The 26,286-nt window shown below is 39.7% G+C and overlaps 1 protein-coding gene across 3 annotated transcripts in view; it reads left to right on the top strand.

Annotated features, from left to right (window-relative positions):
* The window catches only part of LOC137418890 (dermatan-sulfate epimerase-like protein), a 77,766-nt gene that overhangs the window by 27,657 nt on the left and 23,823 nt on the right, over positions 1-26,286 (top strand). Inside the window, exon 1 of one of the 3 annotated variants that reach the window (XM_078770707.1) lies at positions 14,415-14,458. The exons of the other annotated variants lie outside the window; for them this stretch is intronic. Coding sequence (XP_078626833.1) covers positions 14,453-14,458 — 6 coding nt within the window. The 5' untranslated portion in view covers positions 14,415-14,452. Of the gene's footprint in view, positions 1-14,414; positions 14,459-26,286 lie in introns of those variants that run through there. 3 annotated transcript variants of the gene reach the window in all.

Raw genomic sequence — 26,286 nt, 5'->3', positions numbered from 1 at the left:
GTATTCTCATATTTTTTATAATGAGATACTCTTTCATCATGAAAATGTGGAGGATGTAAGTGTGCTAAAATAGACCAGAGAAAACATTTATTGTCTTTATTTTTGATATTGATAACTGCTTTTCTATTTTTGATAACACTGGGTAAATCAATGTAAGAAGAAGCTTTTAGAGGATCTGATTTAAGAATATGAATGTCTATGTAAATAATTTTTCCTATATTGAATCCACTTCCTATGATTGAATTATCCACATCTTGCTCTTGTTTAATAAGTTCATCATAGACTCCTGATGTTTTAAAATCTTGATATGAAGATATAAAGTGTGGCTCAGTTCTCATGTATGGTGCATCTATAACTCCTTCATCCTTTGTCATTTCTAATTTTACTCCCATATAAAATTTAAGTGGTTTCATTTCCTTTAGTGTTTTTTCAATCAACGTTTGAACAGCAGGTTTAACTATTTCTACAGCATCAACTATAGACTCTGGTTCAGGAGGTTTGAAGTTAAAGACTCTTATTTTAATATGTCCTTTGAATGCTCCATCAGAGTTTTTAGTTGTGATAAAATTTGATAAATGTAGATTTGTTTTAAGATGTATTTTGAAGCCTTTCTTGAGGATATTTTTATTACATGTAGAACAGTGTTTTGTTTCAGGTGGAAGAGGGGAAAGTTTGTTAAAAATGTTGTATGTATGTTTTGCGGTGAGAATATGTTGTTTATAATATTTTACTTCCTTCTCGCAAGTATCACAATAAACCATATTTATAGCGTGAGAAAACGTGGTGTTTTATATATATCACTATGCTTAAAATAAAACACTTTTGAGCTTTACAGCTCCGTTTTATATATATCGCTGTGCTTAAACTAAAACACTTTTTCACTCAGAATCATCTAAGTCATAACTATCACATGAATACTCAGAATCATACTCAGAGTCATCAATAAAGCTACTCTCATAACTATCATTTGAGCACAAACTATTAGTATCATAACTATCATCTGTGTTCAATGAAATACTATCATCACCATCGTCCAAGTTCAATGAAATACTATCATCACTATCGTCCGAGTTCAATGAAATAGTAAAATCTTCACTGCTGTATTGACTCATATTTAATTAGCAAGAAAAATATTCCCATCAATATCTATATACTTTCTTTCATTAACAGATTCAATCTCTACAATTTTTATATCAAAAGTTATCTTTAAATAATCTCTAACTATCATAGAACGAAATGACATTTCACCAGAAATATTAACATCATTCATTTTACTTAGATCTACACCCTTTGGATTATTAAAGAAAATACAAATGTCTCCTCGAGAATTATTAATGATCTTATCATTCTTTTTCAAAGTATCGTGGTCAATCACTTTTTCAAGCTTTGAATAAATTGCCAGGAGTAGAGGAGAAACTTTTGTTAGATTTACTTTAATGGATGTCTTTCCAGGTATAGTTAGAGCTCTTCCTTTAAATGAAATAGAGGGGCTCATGTTATTTTCCATAACTGGTTTTACCCAAAAATTTCCATATTTATCTTTGTTCAATTTAACATCTTTGACATATTTTTCTATATCTTCCACCGAAGTAGAGATTGATTGAAATTTGTCTTTTGTGCTTTGAAACATTGTATTTATTAATGAATAAACTTGCGTTTAGTTTAAGTAAAAATTTACCACATAAATATGATAAGTTCTGAAGGATATTTAGAATTTCCAGACTCTCCATATGATAAATTAGAGAATTGTCCGGCTTGTGATAGAGTGGGGCTTAATGATGAGGATTCATATAAACAATGTTTATTCTGTGATTATATTCTAATTAATGATAATAAGAAATATAAAAAAACATATAACTCTTTTAAATTAGAACCAAAAATGAATTACTTTACAAGATTAATAAGAGAGATGAATGTTAAGCATTATGGTGATAATACACCATTTCTTACAAGGAAAGAGACTCTTTGTATTGAGGAAATGTATAAGGGTTTAATGATATTTATTATTCAAAATAATTTTAATGGAAATGTTAATACAAGATACTACATAAATAAAATAATGAATTATTTTGAAATTAAACCCGAACTCAGGATAAAATATAGAGTTTCTAAAATAGCTCAAAAAAAATTGGATGACTTGTTTTCCAAATATATAAATGAATGATTTTTTACCCGTTTGGGAAAATAAGATAAAATTTAATAACCATAAAAACATTTCAAATTCATTGAGATGTCTAATAGTTGGTTCAAGCGGATGTGGGAAAACCTGTTTACTTTTAAAGATGCTCCTTGGTCCTAATTTTTTAGATTATGATAATTTAATAATTTTTACAAAGTCAAGTTTTCAACCCGAGTATCAACTACTCTCACAGGGTTTTAATGCAGGTCTTAAAAAGGAAGACATTATCGGTTTATTTAAACTTCAAAACAAACTGAATGATTATAATATTGAAGATATAATACAATTATTTTGTGATACACAGAAATCAAAATCGAAACCCATAACTTGTATTCTCAGTGATAATACGGATGATATACCTTCACCTCAAGATTTAGATAAATCAAAAAAGAACCTCGTCATCTTTGATGATTGTGTTAATGAGAGAAACCAAACAGTAATGGATAGCTACTATACAAGAGGGAGACATTCTTCTTGTAATTGTATATATCTTAGTCAATCATATTTTCAACTCCCTCGACGCTCAATAAGAAACAATGCCAATACTTTTATTTTATTTAAGTTAAATTCAATAGATGTAAATAATTTTTGGAGAGATAATTGCTCTACGTTATGTAGTAAAAAAGAATTTGAAAATTATATGAAACACACGATTGGAAAATATAAATATATTGTTGTGAAACAAGATGAGATACTAAATGATATTTTTCAATAAATAAATACAGAAAATGAATACCGAAGAAAGAGAAAGAAAGTTTAAGGAACATCAACAATTAGTTTCAAAAGTTGTTAAACAACAGGAAGAGATAAAGAAGAAACGGAGACAGAAACTAACTGGTGAAGAAGCCTTTGAAAGAAAACAAGAGAAATTCTTTAAACCACTTTTGAAAACTCAACACTCACCTACAGTTCCCACGGTAGAATTTACTCCGAAAAAACTTCAAATGCTCAAAGATTTTAGTCAGATAACAAAACAAGAACTTGGTGAATTAGAATATGATGACGAGGGATTATTTCGGAAACTTGAGGAGGTAAATCAACCCCCTAATTATGTTGTGGAAGCTCTTCAAAACAATGAATATTCGGCGGGTTCAAAAACCAGAGCAGGTCTCATTCCAACAGAAGAACCAGCAGTGTTTCATCTTGTGGAAGAAAAGGTATTGATATTTAATGATGAATTGATGTTCTTGAGTTCTACTCAACCAAATGTTAAATTAACTCCAAGATTAATGTTTCTTCTAACAAACCCCGGATTCAGCGGTTCAAAATATTTTGAGGAACCACTTGATATGGAAAGAGAGGAAGATAGGGTATATATTGAGTTGTTAAATGCACTTGATTATGGAGTTTCTGTTGCTGGTAAAAGTAAGAAGAATGAGAAGGAGAAACATATTATTGATGCTTTAAGTAAACTTGGTTCAGGTGTTAGTTTTCTTCCAAATGACCCATCACAATTAGTTAATAGGCTATTATTGTTGTTAGGTAGTAAGAAGGCTGGAAACAACAATTGTTTTAATGAATCCTCAGCCATTTTAGATCAGTTGATGAATATGAAAATAATTAATAAATGTCAATACAAAGATATTTTATTAGATATTAAATAAGATGAGAAGCACAATTCTTAGTTTTAATTTCACAACGAGCGATTACACAGCTTCATTCCCTTACCCACTACAACTTGACCCCCTTACCTCATATGAGGCATCTTTATTGTCAATGGAAACTTATAATACCTTGTTTAATATCACAGAGAAAAACAACAAGTTTAGTTATAATCCAGGAAGTGGATATAAAACTATAACCGTTTCACCTGGAGCTTACGAGATTTCTCAAATATCTTCAGAAGTCTCTCGCCTTATGAAAGAAAAAGGTGATGAACCAAAAAATATTATAATAGATATTCAAAAACACACTTCAAAATCAACTATTAAACTTAAAAATAATTATAAAGTTGATTTCACGATTGAAAATTCGTTTAGAGAGCTATTGGGTTTCTCTTCAAAAAAGATTGAAAATAACGGGACGTTTTACAGTGATAATGTTATCCAAATATCCTCCGGTATAAATTCAGTATTAATTCATTGTGATTTGATTGATGGTGCTTATAACGATGGAATAAGAACAAATACAATATTTTCATTCAGTGCATACTCAACCCCGATTGGTTATAAATTTAATATGGAACCAAAAAATCTTGTCTATTTACCTGTGTCAGGAAAAACCATATACAGAGTAAATTTTAGGATAACCGACCAAGATAATCGTATGATATCCTTTAATGATGAAATTATATCCATCAGAATTCACCTACGTGAAGTTTTTCAATAAATAAATAATGGTTATTGTGAGAAAACACGAGTTGGGAAAATATAAAATAATTACAGGGGAGGGCATGTTCCTTTCACCAGACTATACAAGGTATGTGGGTAGAGGATACTATAAACCTAAGAGACAACGAGGTGTAGGTCATCAATTTCGAAATAAAGGAGATGGGATAATTGATACTCTAATGGGTATTGGTTCAACCATCCTTAAACATAAAGACCTAATTGGTTCAACTGCTTCTGCCGTGGGCTCCGTTGCGGGTGCTATAAAGAGTATAAAAGATGCTCAAAAGGAGTCTCATAAATTACAAGCAATCAAAGAAATAAAAAAAGGTAAAACTCAACTATCTTCACAAGAACGACAAAAAATCATTAAAATACTTGGGTCAGGGTTTCAACAATTTTAATGCTATATAAATACAAGTATGGAAGCGATTGATAGTATCTATGATTTGGATGATACGATTATCATTTCAAACTCCACTAAAAAGGAAGACTATTTTAAGGTAAATGCTATAACAGGAACAGACTGGAATTCAAACGGAACAAAAAGTTTTGAAATAAATAATCAACAAACTTACTTGAATATAGCTGATAGTTTCTTGCTGTGTAAATTTAAATTCACTAAGGCTGCGAATAATACTAATGCTACACTCGTAAATGATTTCTTCTGGAAAATGTTTGACAGTGTCCGCCTGTATATTGGAACACAAGAGGTTGAAGCGGTTGATTATGTCTCTGCTACATCTGAAATGATGAAATTTACACTATATTCGTTTAGTGATAGAATGGGTAAGGGAGCTGTTGAAGGTTTTATTCCTGATATGTCAACGGGTACAAACGCAGACCCTGGTTATAGTCAAAGGAAGTCAATGTATAATGATGACGCAAAAGCTGAGAATAGTTTTACCGTAGCAGTACCTCTGAAAGGTATATTTGGATTTTGTGATTATGATAAAGTTTTGTATGGGCTTAAAATTAGATTTCAACTACAAAGGAATGATAATGTAAATAGATTGCTTTTTGGGGATGAAAATGCTTTTGGAGAAAATAATAAATTTGTTATTAATGATTTGTGTTGGTATATCAGTGAATATACTCCTAATCTTAAAACGGAAGAGATGTTAAATAGAAGACTTAACTCAAAGAAACCGCTAAATGTATCATACCTTAAAAGAAGATGTCAACACGTTAAACTGGAACACACTACCTACACTTGGAATTTAGGTGTTCTTCAAGGAAAGCCACGATACCTCTGGCTCATTTTTAAAAAACCAGATGGAGAGGACGGTACTAATAAGAATAATGCCCTGAGTGATAATGCAAAGGTGAAACAACTTCGGGTTTCTCTTGATGGCACATTTTATCCGCGAGATAGATTGGAAATTGATTGGGAAAAAAATGATTATGCGGAAGCCTACAAGTCCTACCAAAAGGTGTGTGAAAGTAATGGTAATAATGATCCTATTTTGGATATGGTTGCGTTTCAAAAACTTTATACAATCTACGCAATTGACCTGAGTTCTCAAAAGGAAACTATAAAGTCTAATCGAGTGGATACTTCTCTATACATTGAAAGAGGGGAGAGTGAAGAGGTTAATGCATATTGTTTGCTTTTGGAGGAAACAGAATTACAGATTAATACAGATAATGGTGTTATGATTAATATCACATAGGTTTTTTCTCATAAATAAATGGTTGGGGTATATGTTAATCAAATCAATCTTAATAAATTAACATCTTGTATTCAAAATCAAAAGCCTTGTATTATTAATGTTAATACAATTCAAAGAAAAGGAGCTGTAAGAATTGATGTTTTACTCACACACACACAAGTAAAAACACTAAATGATGTTGGATCACTTAAAATTAAAATGACGAAACCTATGTTAAAGAAATATTCAATAGACGAGTCAAGAGGAGGATTTCTCCCGTTTCTAATTCCTTTATTTGCTGGTTTAAGTGCGGCGGGAGCATTGACTGGTGGTATTTCAGCAGCGGTAAAAACTGCTAACGAAAGGAAGGCACAACTAAAAGCTCAAAAAGAATTGGAAAGACATAACAAGGAGTTGGAGAAACAAATTAGTGGAAGTGGTGTAATTGTAGATTTTGCTCAAAAACTTGAAAGTCTACCTGATAAAGCTAGATTGTTGGTTGGAGATATGCTTTCCTCTATCGCTCAAGCGGGTGTTAAACTAACTAAACGGGGTAATGGATTGTATCTTTCTCATAAATAAATGGATAAATGGTTTAAACAATTTGGAAAGAATACAACGTCAAATATAGAACTAGCTAAGTATTGTAAAACACTAAAAATTGATAATGTGGTTATTTGTATGAGAGATGAATTAACACATATAAATAAGAATACAAAGAATATTATTATGAATTTAGACACACAGAATGGTTCTCATTGGGTTTGTATTCATAATAGTCAGGATAAATATTATTTTGATAGTTATGGTATGCCACCACCTGTTGAAGTAATACAATTCTTACAGAATGGTGTTTATCAAACATTCCAAGTTCAAGAAATTAATTCTAAATGTTGTGGCCAATTATGTTTATATGTATTATTTCAACTCAACAATAATGAAAATTTTTATGATATCATTTTTTATCTAATATAAATGACCTATGTTGGAAAAGATGGTTCTATCTTTGGAAAATCCTCTCAGGATATTGATTTATCAAATTATTATACAAAGGCACAGGCTGAAACGACAAAAATATAGTGTAAGTAAAAATATTAATATGAAGAATACTTATAAATTAATCAATTATCCAAACCCTACAGATGCGAATGACTTGATTAGATTCAGTGATTTATCACAATATATATCTTTAAAGAAAACAGCACGTTTTGTGAAACAAGTAAAATTTACAACCACAACACCTGGTTATACTGACCATACACCTTTCCTCATTGAATTTAACTACCTGCTTTCAATTAAATTTTATAAAGAAGGACATTTAGTTAATATGCGAATTAATAAATGGGGGTATGATATGCCTGATTTAGGGTATAATTGGTCTTTTTCAATAAACATAGAAGACCTACATGATTTAAATCAGTCTCGTAAAGAAGAATATTATCCACTTGGTGAAGATAAGGATTTATGTGGAAGTACAATTAGTAAACAACAAATACGTGATTTTAAGAAAATAAAAATATATGATAGTATAGCGATGGTTCGCATGACAAAGAAGGAAGGTAATGAGATAAGGATAGAAAGCCGAGGAATACAAACCGATTTGGTAGTGGGAAGATGGGGTGGTATTACCTGTCATAATATTAATCTCACATATATTTCTGATACATAAATGGCAGGAAGAAGACTACAAGAGAATTATAATTTTTGTATTCAAGGATACCTACAAGAAAAGGGTGCTCGGTATTACATACCTTATGATTTGGAGCATATACATGGGAATTTTGTCATAAAAAACTGGCCTTATACTGATATTGTTAAACCCACAAATAGAGACTTGTTTAAAATATTAAATAAAAATGAACTTCTCAAAGTTATGAAATATAAAACTCTTTTAGAAATCGTCAACAAATCTTATTGGTATCCTATTATGAGAAAAATAATTATAGATACAAGAATATCTCAAAATCCAGATGAGTATATGTATAATATTCTTTGGGGTTCAAACTCAAGGGTAGCAAGGGATGAGGAAGGAGTTGAAGAAGAGAAGGAGGAAAGAGAGAAAAAGGAGAAGGAGGAAAGGGAGAGGGAGGAGAAGGAGGAGAGGGAGAAAAAGGAGGAGGAGAGGGAGAAAAAGGAGGAGGAGAGGGAGAAAAAGGAGGAGGAGAGGGAGAAAAAGGAGAAGGAGGAGAGGGAGGAAAGGGAGCAAAGAGAGAGGGAGGAAAAATATAAAAAGATGGAAATCAGTGAGATTCGTAAAAGATTGAGTGTATTACAGCAAATAAATCAATCTCAACGCACAGAAGAGGAAATTAAAGAATTAACAACTCTTATGAAGATAATGGTTTCAAAAATAACAACGTTAATGTCTTCAATTTCAGGGAGGAGATTTAAACGAGAAAGTGGTGAAGAAGAAGAAGAAGAAGAAGAAGGAAAAGATTATGTGATTGATGATGTTGGTGTCATTGACTTTAGTTAGTTTTTATTTGTAAATAAATGGAGGAGAGAGTGAAGGCATTCCTTAGGATTCTTTATGTTTTAAAAATAAAGATTGAAATGTATATGTTGAAAACCAAAAAGGTTTTGATACTCTGTCGGAATTTTTCTGATAAATAAATATGAGTTATTGTCTCAAATGTAAAAAGAAAACTAAATCTAAAAATATCTCTTATGTTAAAGCTAAAAATAATAGAGTTTATCAAAAAGGAATATGTCAAGTGTGTGGCTCTAAAAAGTGCCAATTCATATCTCCTAAAAGTGGAGGAGACATACAAAAGTTTCTGTCAGGAAGTAAATTTACAACAACTGGAATTCCAGGGGAATTACACCTTCCAGGGTATTCTTTCTGTGGTCCAGGAACAAACTTGGATAAAAGATTAGATAAGGCTGACAATCCTAAACCTTGGTCTAAACCTACAAATAGGGTTGACGAAGTGTGTATGAAGCATGATATTGCTTATGGAAATACCACTACGTTGACTGAAAAACATAAAGCCGACAGCGAAATGTTGTATAATTTGTCTTTGATACAAAATCCAACGTTGAGAGAGAAAGTTGATAGGTTTATTGTGAGAAATTTGATAAATGCTAAATTGAAACTTGGTCTTGGTTATTCCTCAAAAAACTATTAGGCTCTAATGATGTCATCAAGACTGAGGAGCTTTTGGCTGAAGAATTACACAAACCTATAATCACAAAGTTTAAAAGAAGGAAGGTTTATTCTAAATACACCGACCACATATGGTCCGCTGATTTAATTGAATTGAATAATGACAGGGGATACAGGTATGCTTTAACCGTTATTGATTTGAGGAGTAGATTTGCCTGGGTTGTCCCTTTAAAAAATAAAAGGGGTGATACTTTAATGTTAGCCTTTAAGCTAATATTTGATCGGGATAAAAGGAAACCAAAGAAGTTATGGACTGATGAGGGAACAGAGTCCTATAACAAAATATTCATGAAATTTCTTAAGGGGAAGGGTATTAAATTATACAGCACCTTTAATGAAGGAAAAGCAGTTGTTATTGAGCGTTTTAATCGTACTTTGAAAGAGAGACTATATAAAAAATTCACACAACTCGGTTCTCAAAAATGGGTGTATTTAATTCAGGATATTGTAGATAATTACAATAATACAGTTCATTCATCAACAAAATCAAAACCATCGGAAACATTTACAAAATTAGAATATGAAAAGGAGATTAATTTGAGAAAGCCCAAGTTTAAAGTTGGTGATATTGTAAGAATATACAAATGGAAAAGTCATTTTGAGAAAGGTTATACACAAAAATGGACTCGTGAATTATTTAAAATCATTGATGTAATGGATACAGTCCCTTGGACCTACAAATTATATGATTTAAATGGAGAAGAAATCTTGGGTTCATTTTACTCACAAGAATTACAAAAAACACAAGTAAGCAGCTAATACCCTTGAAAATAATAAATAAATAAATAAAATGTAATGGGGATACGTTTTTAAATCTGTGAACCCCAAACACAGAATCCCACAACTTTTTAGTTGGGGCTTAACTTTTGTGTGTGTATAATGGGGATACGTTTTTAAATCTGTGAACCCCAAACACAGAATCCCACAACTTTTCAGTTGGGGCTTAACTTTTGTGTGTGCATAATGGGGATACGTTTTTAAATCTGTGAACCCCAAACACAGAATCCCACAACTTTTTAGTTGGGGCTTAACTTTTGTGTGTGTATAATGGGGATACGTTTTTAAATCTGTGAACCCCAAACACAGAATCCCACAACTTTTTAGTTGGGGCTTAACTTTTGTGTGTGTATAATGGGGATACGTTTTTAAATCTGTGAACCCCAAACACAGAATCCCACAACTTTTCAGTTGGGGCTTAACTTTTGTGTGTGTATAATGGGGATACGTTTTTAAATCTGTGAACCCCAAACACAGAATCCCTCAACTTTCCAGTTGGGGCTTAACTTTTGTGTATGTGTGAGTGAGTCATAATAATATACAAACCCTAACCCAACCCCATCCCTAACCCAAACCCATCCCTAACCCAAACCCATCCCTAACCCAAACCCATCCCTAACCCAACCCCATCCCTAACCCAACCCATTCCTAACCCAACCCCATCCCTAACCCAACCCAATCCCTAACCCAACCCCATCCCTAACCCAACCCCATCCCTAACCCAACCCCATCCCTAACCCAACCCCATCCCTAACCCTCACATTCAAAATCCCAACCCTAACCCAACCCCATCCCTAACCCAACCCCAACCCATCCCTAACCCTCACATTCAAAATCCCAACCCTAACCCAATCCCATCCCTAACCCAACCCCAACCCTCACATTCAAAATCCCAACCCGAACCCAACCCCATCCCTAACCCAACCCCAACCCTAACCCTCACATTCAAAATCCCAACCCTAACCCAACCCCATCCCTAACCCAACCCCATCCCTAACCCTCACATTCAAAATCCCACCCAAACCCTAACATAATCTTTTTTTTCTTCTTTTTAAAAAATATGTATTTCATTTTTATTTTTTTTCCTCTTCTTCCAATTCTGTCTTTCAAGGCTTTCAAGTTTGAAGAAGTAGAAATGGGAAGAAAGAATTTTCCAGCATTTTCTTCCTCGAACTTTCTTGATATTGCTTAAATCAAGCGTCATTAAACAAAGAACATTGTTCATTGCTTTAGAATCCAAAGAGTCTCCAAGATGGACCCCACAGGTAGAGTCTCCAAAACAAAACCAACTTTCCAAGTTCCCAAGGTATAACCACATTCCTGTTGAGCCTCCAAGATAGGTATCACATTCCGAGTCATCAAAACAAAACCCCCATTCCGAGTCTCCAAAAATATAACCATCTTTCCAAGTCCCCAAGGTAGAACCACAATTTTCAGAAATATTTGGGGTTTCCGTGATAAGTCTCACATAGTATAACTGCGGACCATCAGGGAAAACTTCCCTTTCCCAATTTTTTAGGGTTTCTTTGATGTGTCTCACATAGTATAACTGCGGACCATCAGGGAGAACTCTCCTTGCCCAATTTTTTAGGGTTTCTATGATGTGTCTCACATAGTATAACTGCGGACCATCAGGGAGAATTCCCGTTTCCCAATTTTTTAGGGTTTCTATGATGTGTCTCACATAGTATAACTGCGGACCATCAGGGAGAACTCTCCTTGCCCAATTTTTTAGGGTTTCTATGATGTGTCTCACATAGTATAACTGCGGACCATCAGGGAGAATTCCCGTTTCCCAATTTTTTAGGGTTTCTATAATGTGTCTCACATAGTATAACTGCGGACCATCAGGGAGAACTCTCCTTGCCCAATTTTTTAGGGTTTCTATGATGTGTCTCACATAGTATAACTGCGGACCATCAGGGAGAATTCCCATTTCACAATTTTTTAGGGTTTCTATGATGTGTCTCACATAGTATAACTGCGGACCATCAGGGAGAACTCCCCTTTCCCAATTTTCAGAAATTTGTGGGTCTCCAATGTATGACTTGTATTCTGGCTCATCAAGGTAGAACTTGTTCAGTGGGTTTTGTTTTGATAACTCACAACAAGTATCATCATGGTAAAACTCTTTTTCAGGATTTTGTGGATCTCCAAGGTTTAACTCTTTGGCTGGGTCATCAAGGTAGAACTCGTTCTGGGGGTCTTGGTTGTTCAAAATGTCTTCAAACAAAAAAATAACTTCATCCCAAGTTGTGTTAAAAGCAGAATTTTCATTTCGTATCTCAGATACAATTTCCTGTGAAAGAAAATAACAATGTATTAATTTAATACAATATTTTTATTTGTATAAATCAAGCTCTATGAATATTAAAATAAACTTTGTTAACTCTTACATGAGTCTCATCTAAAAAAAAAAAAAAAAAAAAAAATTAAATAAATAAATAAATAAATAAACAAACTTACCTCCATTGATAAGAGGTTCGAGTCCAGTTCATCAATCTGAAGGTTGAGTTCTACACAGGTAGTAGGACTCCAAGGAATAGCAAAGTTATCCCATTCCATTTCGGCATAGGAGTCCATTCTCAAGTGAAGCAGAAAGCGTGTTTGAAAAAGCCTGTGTGGTCGGTGCCTTTTATAAGGACTGGGTGTGTCATTTCCTGTGGAAATTCCCTGGGCGTGTCTTAACTGGAAATGATGTGATGGAAATTCCCTGAAAATGATGTAATGTATTACCTGGAAATGATACAATGCTGAAGAGTTTATAAAGTGGGTGGGGCGTAGCAAAAGTGGGCGGGGCCTAGTAAAAAGTGGGCGTGGCATAACAAAAAGTGGGCGGGGCTTAGTTGAAAGGTGGGCGTGGCTTAACAAAAAGTGGGCGTGGTTTAACAAAAAGTGGACGGAGCTTAACAAAAAGTGGGCAGAGCCTACCAAAAAGTGTGTGGCACTGGAGGCGCTCAAATAAGAACATTGAGGGAGGTTTACCATTTTATCTTAGCTCAGTTAAAATATCTTAATAAAGAACCAAACTCAAACATATTTTTTGTTAATGTATTAGACGGTGAGGAGAGTTGTAGGAGAATTAAATTATTTCCCACACATAAACAAATATTTGTAGGGTCGTTGTTTGAGTGGGTTATATTCACCAGATGATATTAAGAGTAAAAGGTTAAAAGGTTCATAAGGTCAGAAGGATCACAGGTGTTTAAGTGGTCTAATGAATAAGGATAACATGTCAAAAGGTTAGAAGGTTCGTAAAGAACAGGGTGAGAGAAATAGAGGTCTTTAGGGTCAATATGGAAGTGAATGGGTCAAAGATTAATCTGCCAGATGATATGTAGAAGAAGGATGATAGGTCTATAAGAGAAAACAAATATTTGTAGTGTTTGAGTGGTCTAATGAACAACATTAAGGATAGGTACTACAGACAAAAGGTTCATAAAGATGAGGGTGGGAGAAATAGAGGTGTTTATGATTTTTGAAAAAGACAAGGGGGTAAATGACATTAGATAGGGATTTCCCATGTTAAACGGAGGTGTCCCAGAAGCAACATTATTACACTACTGATGTGGCACCCCTAAATAAAATAAGATTGCTTTCATATTTGGTGTCTTTTCATTTTGGAACAAAAGGAACAACATAAAGCCATGTCCCAGTAAATATTTTAAAAACATTATTTTGAGCACCACCCTAATATATATATATATATATATATATATATATATATATATATATATATATATATATATATATATATATATATATATATATATATATATATATATATATTGTTGTGGATCTGTCGCCGGCCTTCTCCCCTTATCAAGGGGGGAGTAATCCCCTTGTCTTTACTGACCTGGTGTGACCCGAGACTTATTACGTCCCTTCCGGACAGCGCTAAATAGGGTTTCGGGACCAAATTCGCTGTTACCTAAGTACTAGCGCTGCCCTGGAAGCGAGGGAATAAGCCTCGCACGAACCACGTGTGATGGTGATATGCCGAGCGGTTTGCATACACATGATCCGCGCTATTTATAATTACTAGACCTGATTGGAGCGATCTTATTCGTACCACGCTGAGTCAATGGAGAAATCACAAAGGCGATCAAATTGGAAAGAAAAGGAAGAACAAATTGGTTTAATTGTTACGCACATATTTACAGCACAGGATGAAGAGACACAGAGCAATCCTTATACAGTCTTATACTTAATACCCCAGGACAAATGGGCCCATCTGACACACACGCACATGGGTATTGTAGATGGGCAGGATGCTGTTCACCAGTGCCACAGTGGTCATCCAGGATCGGCTCCGTCTCACTCTCCACGGTCCCCGGCACGTTCCGCGAAGATGAAGGTAGGCGAAGGCAGGGACTCATATCGTCTCGCTCGAACAAAGCGGGTAATCTCGGGGCGAATGGTAGAGGGCGGACTTTGCGTGGCTGGCGGTTACTCAGCTGTGTTCACTCGCTTTGGCCGTACCGCGTGAGTTATCAACGCCCTGTCTGTGCCCACGTATTTCACGTAACAAAGTTCATACAGTGCGAAGGATCCTTTTTTTTTTTTTTTTTTTTTTTTTTTTTTTGTATACAAGATCGAGGCTCGTGAAAGAGCGAACATTAATCACACAGAAAGACAAACAGACACATAAAACAAATAACATCGGGAGCGGTAGACAAGATGGGGAGAGAGGGGGAAGGACACAAACACAACATTTGAGAGCAGGGACCGAGAGACATGGAGACATCGAGAGATCTGTGGGAGGGAGAGGGCTTTGGGGGGGAGGCATGTGAAGGGGGGGAGGCATGTGAAGGGGGGGAGGCATGTGAAGGGGGGGAGGCATGTGAAGGGGGGGGGGGGTGGGAGAGGTATAAACATATGGACACTGCCAGGATTTCCAGGAAATAAGTTGGAATTTCAAACAAGGTGGATCTGGGGTGAATTAGTGGGGGTAGAAAAGATCAAGGTTATGGATGGGGGAAGATAAGAGATGGTGGTGAACAGCTGTTTTAAAGACCTGGAGGGAGGAGAGGGATTGAAGGGAGTGTGGGAGTTTGTTCCACAGGCGGGAGAAAAGAGGAATGAAAGAGTGAAGGTGAGCAGAGAGCCGAGATTTCGGCAGTTTAACCATCAGAGGGTTGCTGGCAGATCTTGTGCGACCTGTAGGAATATTTGGGGGACAGAGCACAGAGAGAGCTGGGGGAGCAAGGCCGGAGAGGAGTCGGTAGAGGACAGAAAGACCACCTACCTGCCTGCGGTGAGTGAGTGAAAGGCCCTCAGAGATAGCTTCATCGCGGGAGATTCCAATGATTTTGAAAGCTTTGGATTCAACAGCGTGAAGCCGAGCCAGGTGTGAGGCAGGAGCACCAGCCCATAGGGGAGAACAGTATTCCATTGAGCTGCGGATGAAAGCCTTGTAAGTGGTGAGGAGCTCAGGTGTGCCGAGGAAGGACTTCGCACGACGGAGGATGCCCAGTCGGCGACTGGCTTTGGAGGCCAGCTTGGAAATGTGGTTTTCCCAAGAAAGATCATGGCAGATAGTGAGACCCAAAAGCTTGAGTGACAGAACTTCTTGGAGAGGATTGTTGAGAAAGTAGATGGGAGGGTTGTCCAGTCGATCTTTTCCCTCCGCTTTCCAGCTTTCCAAGCGCATCTCCTTCGAATCCTCTCATAAACTCCGCACAAGCTCAGCGCACCTCCCTCGATAACTCTCAAGTCCTTCCCTCCGCGAGTCCCCCCCCCCCCCCTCCGCGAGTCCCGTTATCAAGCTCCCTCTCTGCAAGTCCTTCCCTCCGCGAGTCCTTTACAACGTGCTTATCCTCTGCAAGTCCTTCCCTCTGCGAGTCCTGTTCTCAAGCTCCCTCTCTGCAAGGCCTTCCGAGGGCTTTTCGCATCGGGTTATATATGCCACGCCCTTCAAACCCTCTGGAACTCACCAGACGCTCTTCACCATGCCCTCTCACGCCATTCCGCTCGAGCTCTGATTGGCTGGTTCATTCTTACCGTCCCCACTGCTACCACGCCGAGCTCAACCCTCCTTCACCGTTCGAGGCCCTGCCTTGTGTTAACTTGACTAGTGGACAGCCAATGGGACGCGGGATGGATTGCGCCCATAGAGGTAGAATGGAGGTGTATGCAAAATGAATGGAGGGCCTATTCTCCTGTCTTTACACAACGCAGGTACTAAGAGGTGAAATGGCCTATTCTTACACATACTAAGACATAACTATACTACAAATGGGCCTATATGTTGCTCGTGTGACTAACTATGGGGGGAAAAACCTTTAACATTTATTGACTTAAATGTGCCAATCTCAAAACTGCAGCTATATATATATATATATATATATATATATATATATATATATATATATATATATATATATGTATATATATATATATTGTTGTGGTTCTATGCCGCCCTCCTTTACCCCCTAACAATCCCGAAGGGGGGATTAGGCCCCTTGGTCTTGCTGGGCTTGGCGGAACCGAGACTTGAAACGCCCTTCCCGGGCGAGTGCGAAGTAGGGTTTCGGGACCAATTCTCGCTCGTACCTCAGTACCCGCGCCACCACAGAAACGAGGTAGCAAGCCTCGCACGAACCACGTGTGATGTGAGTACGCCGAACGGATTGCGTACACATGGTCCACGCAGTTACCTAGATGTTGGAACCCGATTAGAGCGGTTGTACTCGTGCCACGCTTAGCCAATGAATAAACACAGGAATGATCGAATGTAAGAAAGGAAGAACACAGGGTTTAATTATTCCCACACGTATGTACAATGATCAGGGACGCAGAGACACAGAGCAACCTTAGACAATCTTAACTTATCCCTTGGACAATGGGCCCGTCTCACACTCACACAGGGAATTGCAGATGGGTAGATGTTCCCCAATGCGTCGACGTGGTCGCCCAGAGACGGTCCCCATACGGCTCTCCACAGCCCTGGCACGTCCCACGAAGAATGTAGCAGGCGATGGCAGGAACTCGTAGCGCGTCTCCCGAACAAGGCAGATGATGGGGCGGAACGGCAAAGGGCGGGACTTTTAGCGCGGCTGGCGATTACTCAGCTGTTCTCACTCACGTGACTTGAATGCGATGTATATCGGTTCATGCGCGTCTGGCTGCGCCCACGTGTCTGTACAGCTCGCTGACATTGCCAACTCCTCTTCTTCGATCCTCTGAGCTGGTTCGTGCGCGCGAGCTCCTTTGCTCATCTGCGAGAGTCCTAAAGGTCATCAACTGCCGCGAGTCCTTTTGTTCTCATCAATCCCTTTCGCGCGAGTCCTTTTGCTGTAAGTCCGTCTGCGGGGCAGCGGGATTTATAGCTACGCCCCCCGAAACTTCTGGATCCGTCTCGAACCCTCTCACCACGCCCTGTGACGCCACGCCGCCGCCACCACCTCTGAGCTCTGAATGGCGGCTCGTGCTTACCGTCAGCACTTCTGCCGCTCTGCCTCAGTCCTCCTGACCTTCCTAGCCTGCCTCGTGTTAACTCGCCCAAAATGAACCCAACGTTGGCGCAAAAGGGCATGAGGCTACAGACGCTGGATTGTCGATGACAGTAGGGCCTATTCTCTTGGCCCTACTCAACGCAGAACTAACAAATGGAAAGGAACTAAGCTCACAAATACTAAGACATAACTATACTATCGGGAGGCTACATGTTGCTTGTGTGACTAACTATGGGGGGGGGGGGGGGGGCAAATTTTAACCTTTATTCGACTCACTGTACAAACTCAAAACCACAACAATATATATATATATATACACACATGTACATATATATATGCACATGTACATACATATATATATATATATATATGTATATACACACACATGGAGGAATGTAATGTCGAGTCCTCAGCATACCAGTGCATTTGGTTATTTTTAGAAGAAAGAAGGTCATTGATAAAAACGAGGAAGAGTGTTGGAGACCGGACCGAACCCTGAGGGACACCACTGTTGATAGGGAAGGAGGGAGATGTTGAACCATCAACAATTACAGAGATAGAGCGTTCGGAGAGAATGCTCGATTACGAGAGAGCAGAGTGAAGGAGGAAAGTAGAAAGAGGGAAGCTTGCATATCAGACCCGATACCAAACTCCGTCAAAGGCTTTTGAGAAATCGAGGCATACAACAAAGGATTCCCCAAAGTTTCTCAGAGAAGAGGACCAGACATTTGTCATGTAAGAATGTCACCGGTACATCTTGCTTTGCCAAAGCCATATTGATGGTCAGATAGAAGATTGTGAGATTCAAGATGCTTGATGAAATGAGAATTGAGAAGAATGTTCAAATACTTTGGAAAATAGTAGAGGTCAGAGCAATAGGATGGTAGTTGGAAAGGTTTAAACAATCATCCTTCTTTAAAATAGGTTGTACTTAGGTATGTTTCCAGAAAAGTGGGAAAGTTTTGGTTTTTAAACAAACGAGGAAGCACGGGAGCAAGTTCTGAGGCAAACTTCTTCAAGACACACACACACATACAGTCACGTGAAAAAGTAAGTACACACCCCATGGAAAGTTTTGACTTGTTCAACATATTACAACATACAGCTATTTGATCTTCATTTCAACAATATTGATAGATAAAGGTGATATAATACAACAAATATCATGAAACATTTACATTTTGTAGTCCATTGTATAATTTAAATAAACATAAATGCAAATTTCGCATGTGGAAAAAGTAAGTACACCCCTACATTTATCACTACTTCAAAAACCTAAAATTAGAATCAGGTGCACCAGCTCAGGTGCAAATGATTAGAACATCGTTAGAGAGGATCTTGGAGGAACCTGTCTTATTTAAACCTCAGATATTTAGTTTGGTTTGCTCTTTGTTGTTGAAGTGTGCGGCGTCACCATGCCTCGATCAAAAGAGCTCTCTGAGGCCTTCAGAAAGAAGGTTATAGATGCCTACGCGTCTGGGTAGGGATTTTAAAAGATCTCCAAACAATTTGAAATCAATCATTCGACTGTCCGGAAGATCATCTACAAGTGGAGAATATTCCAAACAACTGCCACCTTGTTCAGGCCAGGCCGTCCCAGCAATGTCAGCCCGTGAGAAGACCGCAAGATGCTGAAAGAAGTCTCGAAGAACCCCAGAATGTCATCACGGGACCTACAGGTAGCTCTTGCCACTGTTGATGTCAAAGTGCACGAGTCTACCATTAGAAAGAGGCTGCACAAATTTGATCTACATGGGAGGTGTGCCAGGAGGAAACCTTTGCTGTCCAGAAAAAACATCAGGGCAAGACTAAAGTTTGCCAATGAACACCTCGGCAAAGACCAGCACTTCTGGGACAATGTGCTCTGGACAGATGAGTCAAAGGTCGAGCTATTTCGCCACAGTACCAGAAGACATGTTTGGCAAAAACCAAAGACAGCATTTGACCACAATAACCTGATACCAACTGTAAAGCATGGTGGTGGAAATATTATGGTTTGGGGCAGCTTTGCTGCATCACGACCTGGGCAGCTCACCATCATAGAATCCACTATGAATTCTTCATTGTACCAGAGGGTGCTTGAGGATAATGTGAGGCCATCTGTCGGAAAGTTGAAGCTCAACCGAAGGTGGACCTTGCAACATGACAATGAACCTAAACATACCAGTAAATCTACCAAGGAATGGCTGAAAAGAAAGAAATGGAGGGTTCTGGAATGGCCAAGTCAAAGCCCGGATCTAAATCACATCGAGATGTTGTGGGGGGATTTTAAACGAGCTGAGCATGCAGGAAACCCCTCAAACATCGCACTGCTGAAAGAATTCTGCATGGAGGAGTGTGCAAAAATTTCTCCCAGTCGATGTCAGAGACTGGTAGACAGTTATAAGAAACGCCTACTTGAGGTTGTTTCTGCCAAAGGGGGCAATACCACCTATTAGACCCAAGGGTGTACTTACTTTTTCCACATGTGAAATGTGCATTTATGTTTATTTAAATTATACAATGGACTACAAAATGTAAATGTTTCATGATATTTGTTATATTATATCACCTTTATCTCTCAATATTGTTGAAATGAAAATCAAATAGCTGTATGTTGAAATATGTTGAAAAAGTCAAAACTTTACATGGGGTGTACTTACTTTTTCACGTGACTATATATATATATATATATACACAAAGAATTAAGTTAAGCACCCCTACACAACGAATTAAGGTAAGCACCCCCTAATATATATTCTTTGTGTATATGTATACATTGGCATATATTCTAAGGTATGTGAGATCAAATAATGATTGGTATGACATTAGCAATTATCCATTGATGAAATTGAGTGATCAAAGTGAAAAAAAGTGATTGGTTGAGTCAGTGATCCGATCACGTGGGTCCTACACACGTTATTGACGCAAAGATCGCTAGAGGTCTTCTCAGAACAATGACTGTACGTTAGAAAACATAAACGTCATCCACACTGTCCGTGATGGACCTATAGCTCCATACTTAAATTGAGGTGAAAATATGCCTAAAATTCCCAAAAAATTTCACCTTAAATTATTCAGAATAAAATATTGAAAACGGCATGATTGTTATGTTTTTATGTGACCATAATATCACTTCTCCAGAAATATATAGCAATATCATGGGTATATTACACTGTTTTGACGACAACAAACTTGTAATGTGCGAGGTTGTAAAAAAACGGGGGGGGGGTGCTTAACTTAATTCTTTGTGTATATATATCTATAGATAGTTGCGGATCCCGGGTTCGTCGACATACTACGGGGGGGGGGGGGGCTTATGCCCCGTTCCTCCTCGAACTCCGGTTCCACTGAGGCCGCCGACCGCGAGCGACTCAGCTTGTGATTGACGGATTGCTAAGCAATTCCGATCGCCAACCTCCCAGCCACGCGCCGAAGAGTTTGCTGGTCAGATATTCCCAAATACCTTCAAGACACGCAACCGAAGAAACCGGGGATCGAACCCTTGCTTTCACACACCTTATGGGGTGCCTAGCGGATTTGCACGGTGTGGAAAGTGGCGTTACCTTACGTGATTTATGGACCTGATTCAAGCCAAATTCGGTCTCGGATGATGCTCGGCTAATGGAGAAAAGACGTACCCGAACAGGTTGAAAGTAATCACCAATTGTACAGCTTTTTATTTTGAAGGCACAGAGAAACAGAGACGAAGATGCACCTTATCAATTCCTTACCTAATTATAAACCCCACTGGCACCTTCACACTCTCACACTCACACAGGGAATAACACGCTGGTTATTGGTACCGATGGTGCTTTGCAGGGACTGACTCGAAAGTGGCCACGTGGTGTGCGCAGTCCGATCCTCGATCCGGATGTGCAGCCTGGGCGAGGTCAGGTCCTAAGGACGAACGAACCGCCGCCTCGAAGTCGGCATGGAAGAACTTCAGCACAGGTTGGACAAGCAAGAGGCGTTGGCGAAGCACAAATGCAAGCGTCCAGAGCAAGAGTCGTCGTCGAAGGACAAAGGCAAGAGGGTCCGCAAGAGCACAAAGGCAAGAGCAGTGTCTGGGAAAGAGGAAGAAGAAAAGTCCAGAGATCGGCGAAGAGCGATGGGTGTCGGGCGTCGACGCAAAAAGCAAGAGATCTCGTGGCGCAGCAAAATCCCAAAAGCAAGAGAATGAAATGCGATGGGTGGGGGTTTTATCACACCTGCCCACGCCTCCAAAATGTTCCACAGCCTCCAATTGGCTGAGGTTTGTCGCATGCTGGCCTTCAATCCCTCCTCCCCCAATGAAGGTTTCAGTCCTTCCCCCTTTCATTCGGAGAGGTTTCACACCCCATCGGTCGCTTGCTGGTGGTGTTCCCGACCCGTCCTTGGTCACGTGGGCCTGTTCTTTTGGCCACGGCTTCCTGCTCATTAGTAATGGCTTCCCTTAACCACATGAAGGTTTGAAATCCTGCCTACTCAACGCATATTTGGTCTTGACTATTACACAAAGGAGAAGGGGCTAATCTTTACATTCAATAAGAAATAAATAACTACTGCAGGCTACATGTTGTCATGCAATTAACTATAGAGGGTTTGCCTTTATGGCAAAACCTCAATATATATATATATATATATATATATATATATATATATATATATACATACATACATACATACATACACACACACACACACACACACAGACACAGACACAGACACAGACACAGACACAGACACACACACACACACACACACACACACACACACATATACTGTATCAGAAAAAGTACCCGTCCCAAGTGTTGGAAAGAGCTATCAAAAGTATCCTCCTCCTCTCTCTCTCCCTCCCCTTCTCGTTGTCCCCACTCTGTCCCCCCCCCCCCCCCATCCACATTTCCCTCTAACCGACTCCCCTCGCCCTCCCCCCACATCCCGTTGCCTCCCCCATTTCCCTCTCACTCCCTTCACATCCCGTTGCCTCCCCCATTTCCCTCTCACTCCCTTCACATCCCACTCCCTCCCAAACTTGTGTGTGTCCCATGTGTCTCTTGTGTACCTTGTGTTCCATTTGTCTTGTGTGTCCCCTACTGTATGTCCTGTATGTCCCCTACTGTGTGCTCCGTGTGTCCCCTCTGTTCCTTTTGTCCCATGTGTCCCCTACTGTGCGTCGCATGTGCCCTCACACAAGATCGATGCCCCCAATCCCCAGACCTCCTCTCCTATCTCCATCCCGTGTGCGGACCAAATGGTGAACCCACTGCAGTGTTTGTGAGTGAAAGTGAATGTGGTAAAGCCTTGAAATAAATAAATCTCCTAATTTACTGCCATTTACAATTTGAGGTTTCTGCTGCGAATTTCCTTTTCAATCACCAAGGCTTGCTGCTTTCATTTCCTCACATTGTTACCATGGAAACCGCAGCATGCATGCAGAATTGAAGATAAGATCATTATTTATTTAATTCACATCCTGGTACCTGCTCTGTTTAATGGTCCCAATAACATGGCTCGGATCAGGGAAGGTCATCGTTTGGGATTACGATGTGAATGTTAATCTCCTTGTGAATTACATCAATCAGAGAGACTTGACTTTTGAGGTCATTTTATTGGAAAATGTATAAAAAGTGTATGTATGTACAATTTACAAATCAAAAATGCCAAGCGAACATGAGAAAAGATGAAAGTGAGGAAAACAAGAGTAGAAAATGAAGGAGTTCATTTTAACAACAAAAATAAAACCTTATAACAAAATATAGAAAGACTTGATCAGTTTTTTTTTTTTTTTTTTTTTTTTTGTATACAAGATCGAGGCTCGTGAAAGAGCGAACATTAATCACACAGAAAGACAAACCGACACATAAAACATATAACATCGGGAGCGGTAGACAAGATGGGGAGAGAGGGGGAAGGACACAAACACAACATTTGAGAGCAGGGACCGAGAGACATGGAGACATCGAGAGATCTGAGAGAGGGCGAGGGCTTTGGGGGGGGGGGGGGCAACATACATACACACACACACATATATATATATATATATATATATATATATATATAGTTAATATATATATATATATATATTGTTACAGATCGCGGTTAAGATGTTATAGACCGAGCGGTGGTGTAAAACCGCGACCTAACAAAACTCACCCGATTCACCCAGACTTTGGCCGTATCGCACCCTAGCTGCTCAATGAGGGAAAAGACAGAAACGACGCAATGCAAGAGGAAAAAGGAAGACAAAGAAAGGTTTGGAAATACGACTACATTTATTCCTACTATTTACACACAAGCAAAAAGAAACAATTACGTTTATTTACAAGCACAAGACGCAGGTGACACAGTGCAAATTTAGCTTACCTACAGACTTAATTAAATACCCAGGGACAGAACAAACAAAACGCTGACTCACGCGGGGAATTGCTGAAATGGCAGGATGTGGATGGCTGGAGGGGGAGGGAGGTCCAAGGGGGGTCATGCAGCACAACCGGCGCGTTCAGCAGCCGCCGTTCCTCTTCGGCCCTGCTCCAAACCGCCGTTCAGGCCCCCTTTGGCGGTTGGGTGGTCTGGCTGCTGCGGCCGCCGTCCGCTGCGTTCCCCGGACTTGTCTGGTCCAAACCCACAACTCTGTCGTGTTTCTCTCACTCCTCACCACCGACTCCTCACCGCAACCAACTGATCACCGACTCCTTTTGCAACCAACTTCCGCAACCAACAACCTTGCAACCAACTCCTGCAACCAACTCTTCTCTTCCAACAACCCTTCTCTCTCTCTCTCTGACCACTTCCGTTTTTGCGCCTTTTATAGCGCCTCCAGCGATTACGCCCCCGGCGCTTTGGACACGCCCATCGGGGGTGCTCACCTCGGCCCTGGTTGGTCGCGCGACCCTCGGGCTCCGCCCTGGATGACGACGGGCGGGCGCGCCCCTCCTCCCCTCTGACGAGGTGGAGACACGCCTTTCTTCTCCGACTCAAAGCCCATGGTCAATGGCGGTTATTGGAGGGGAGGTAATATGAGGTCAATGGTGGTTATTGGAGGGGAGGTAATATGAGCAATCGAGGCTCGGCAATGACGAGAGGGGATGTAATATGAGGTCAATGGAGGTTTTTGGAGGGGAGGGAAAGGGAGATTTTTGGGGATGGGAAGGAAAGGGGGGTCTATTCTCTTTCACTGGTGCAATGGAGTATTTCAATTAATGGGAGACACAGCCTTATCCTAAAACACAGAATAAGATATAGCTATCGAACATGGATATTCTATGATTGGCTGACGTGTATGCTTGTGGACTATGGGACGCCCTTTTGGTCCTTACACAGCTCCGGAGGCAGGAGGCACAGAATAACAACAACAATAATAATACTTCACACCAATTTACCACAATACACATAATCAAAAAAATTCAGTCCTCATCTCCGCAACACTGCACCCTCCTCCTCTTAGGCACGTCCCGGGCCTACAACTTTTATTTTTTAGTGTGACACGTAGGTGTAGTTCCCTCTATTTTTAACCTGACCCTGAGTGCGACAGTTTTAAACCATAAATAAATGTGTCCCGCTGCTCCATTGCACCCTGCCTAACAGACTTACGCCCACAGTTAACCGAATTGCGGAATGGTCTTCAAACTATACACTGACGGTGGGGAGCATTATTTACAATTGACGCTATTTTTATTTACAAAACTAACCCAGGACCTGTAATTGTTCTTTCTGGGGGGGAGACAGTCTGTTCTGCATCAATGCACCATGAAAGCACCTATAACGCACCAACACACCCTCAAGCACCAATCAGTGCAGTCACCACCGTTCATCAATAAAAAATAAACCAACAACCCCTAACCCTGCAGGTGTCTCTTGCTCTTCGGCTCCCTCTGCTGGCTATTACTTTCTTCCAGATGTTGTCATTTCCTTTCATTTTCTTACTGGCGGCCTATTTGAGCATAAAATGAAATGCACCCATCGTGTCCATTTTTATTTATTTATGGCCCACAGGGCCGACTAGTGTGGTTCACCTGTGGGGCATCGGTGCCCTGTGGCCAAGGTCCGCCAGCAAGATTTCGGGCCCTCATGGCCGGTTCCAGCAGAGGGGCCATGCCCCAACCCATGGGGTCCATAAGTGGTGCTCGGCCACAGACATGTGGTCCATAATGTGGTGCATCGATGCAGACAGCTGGTTCTGGGAATTTCGGGCGCACAATGGCCGACCCACGCACGCTCCCCTCGGCGCCCAACGGCGCACAGGTCATGTGGGAGACAAAAGAAAGACAATTGAGCGAGGGGTAAGGTCACAAGGGTACACGTCAAAAAGGCAATGCAAGGCGAAATGCGTACGGAGGGCGAAGTGAGAAAGCTCGTCCCTACCGTACGTCACCCCCCTGTTACCTAGCCCACCCTTGCCCTTACCCCATTTGTACAAAACCTACACATTACCAATTCGTCACTACTGTCACGTCTTCCCCATATTTCCCCTATACCAAATTCGTCTCCACAATCCCTCTACTTCAAAAATTTGCCATCATCAATTCATCATCAATCCTCATAAGGAGGCAGAGATGGAACATCAAAGCACAATGTCACACCCACGTCATGATGCGTCTCACAATCCAAACATTTGCATCATAAAAAATAATCAAAACATGGCATGGTGTGGAGTACCTGTCACCTCAGGTGAGTGGGTGCAGATGGTGCGAGGAGATCCTTCATCCTAACTATCCTCTAAATGACTTTAACACACTTTACACTACCCGGGGTCTTTCCCTGCCAA

This window comes from Myxine glutinosa, chromosome 1 (assembly GCF_964187855.1).
Source record: "Myxine glutinosa chromosome 1, kmMyxGlut1.1, whole genome shotgun sequence".
NCBI lineage: Eukaryota > Metazoa > Chordata > Myxini > Myxiniformes > Myxinidae > Myxine > Myxine glutinosa.
Note: the sequence above shows the minus strand (reverse complement) of the source record. Positions and strands in the feature narration are given on the sequence as shown.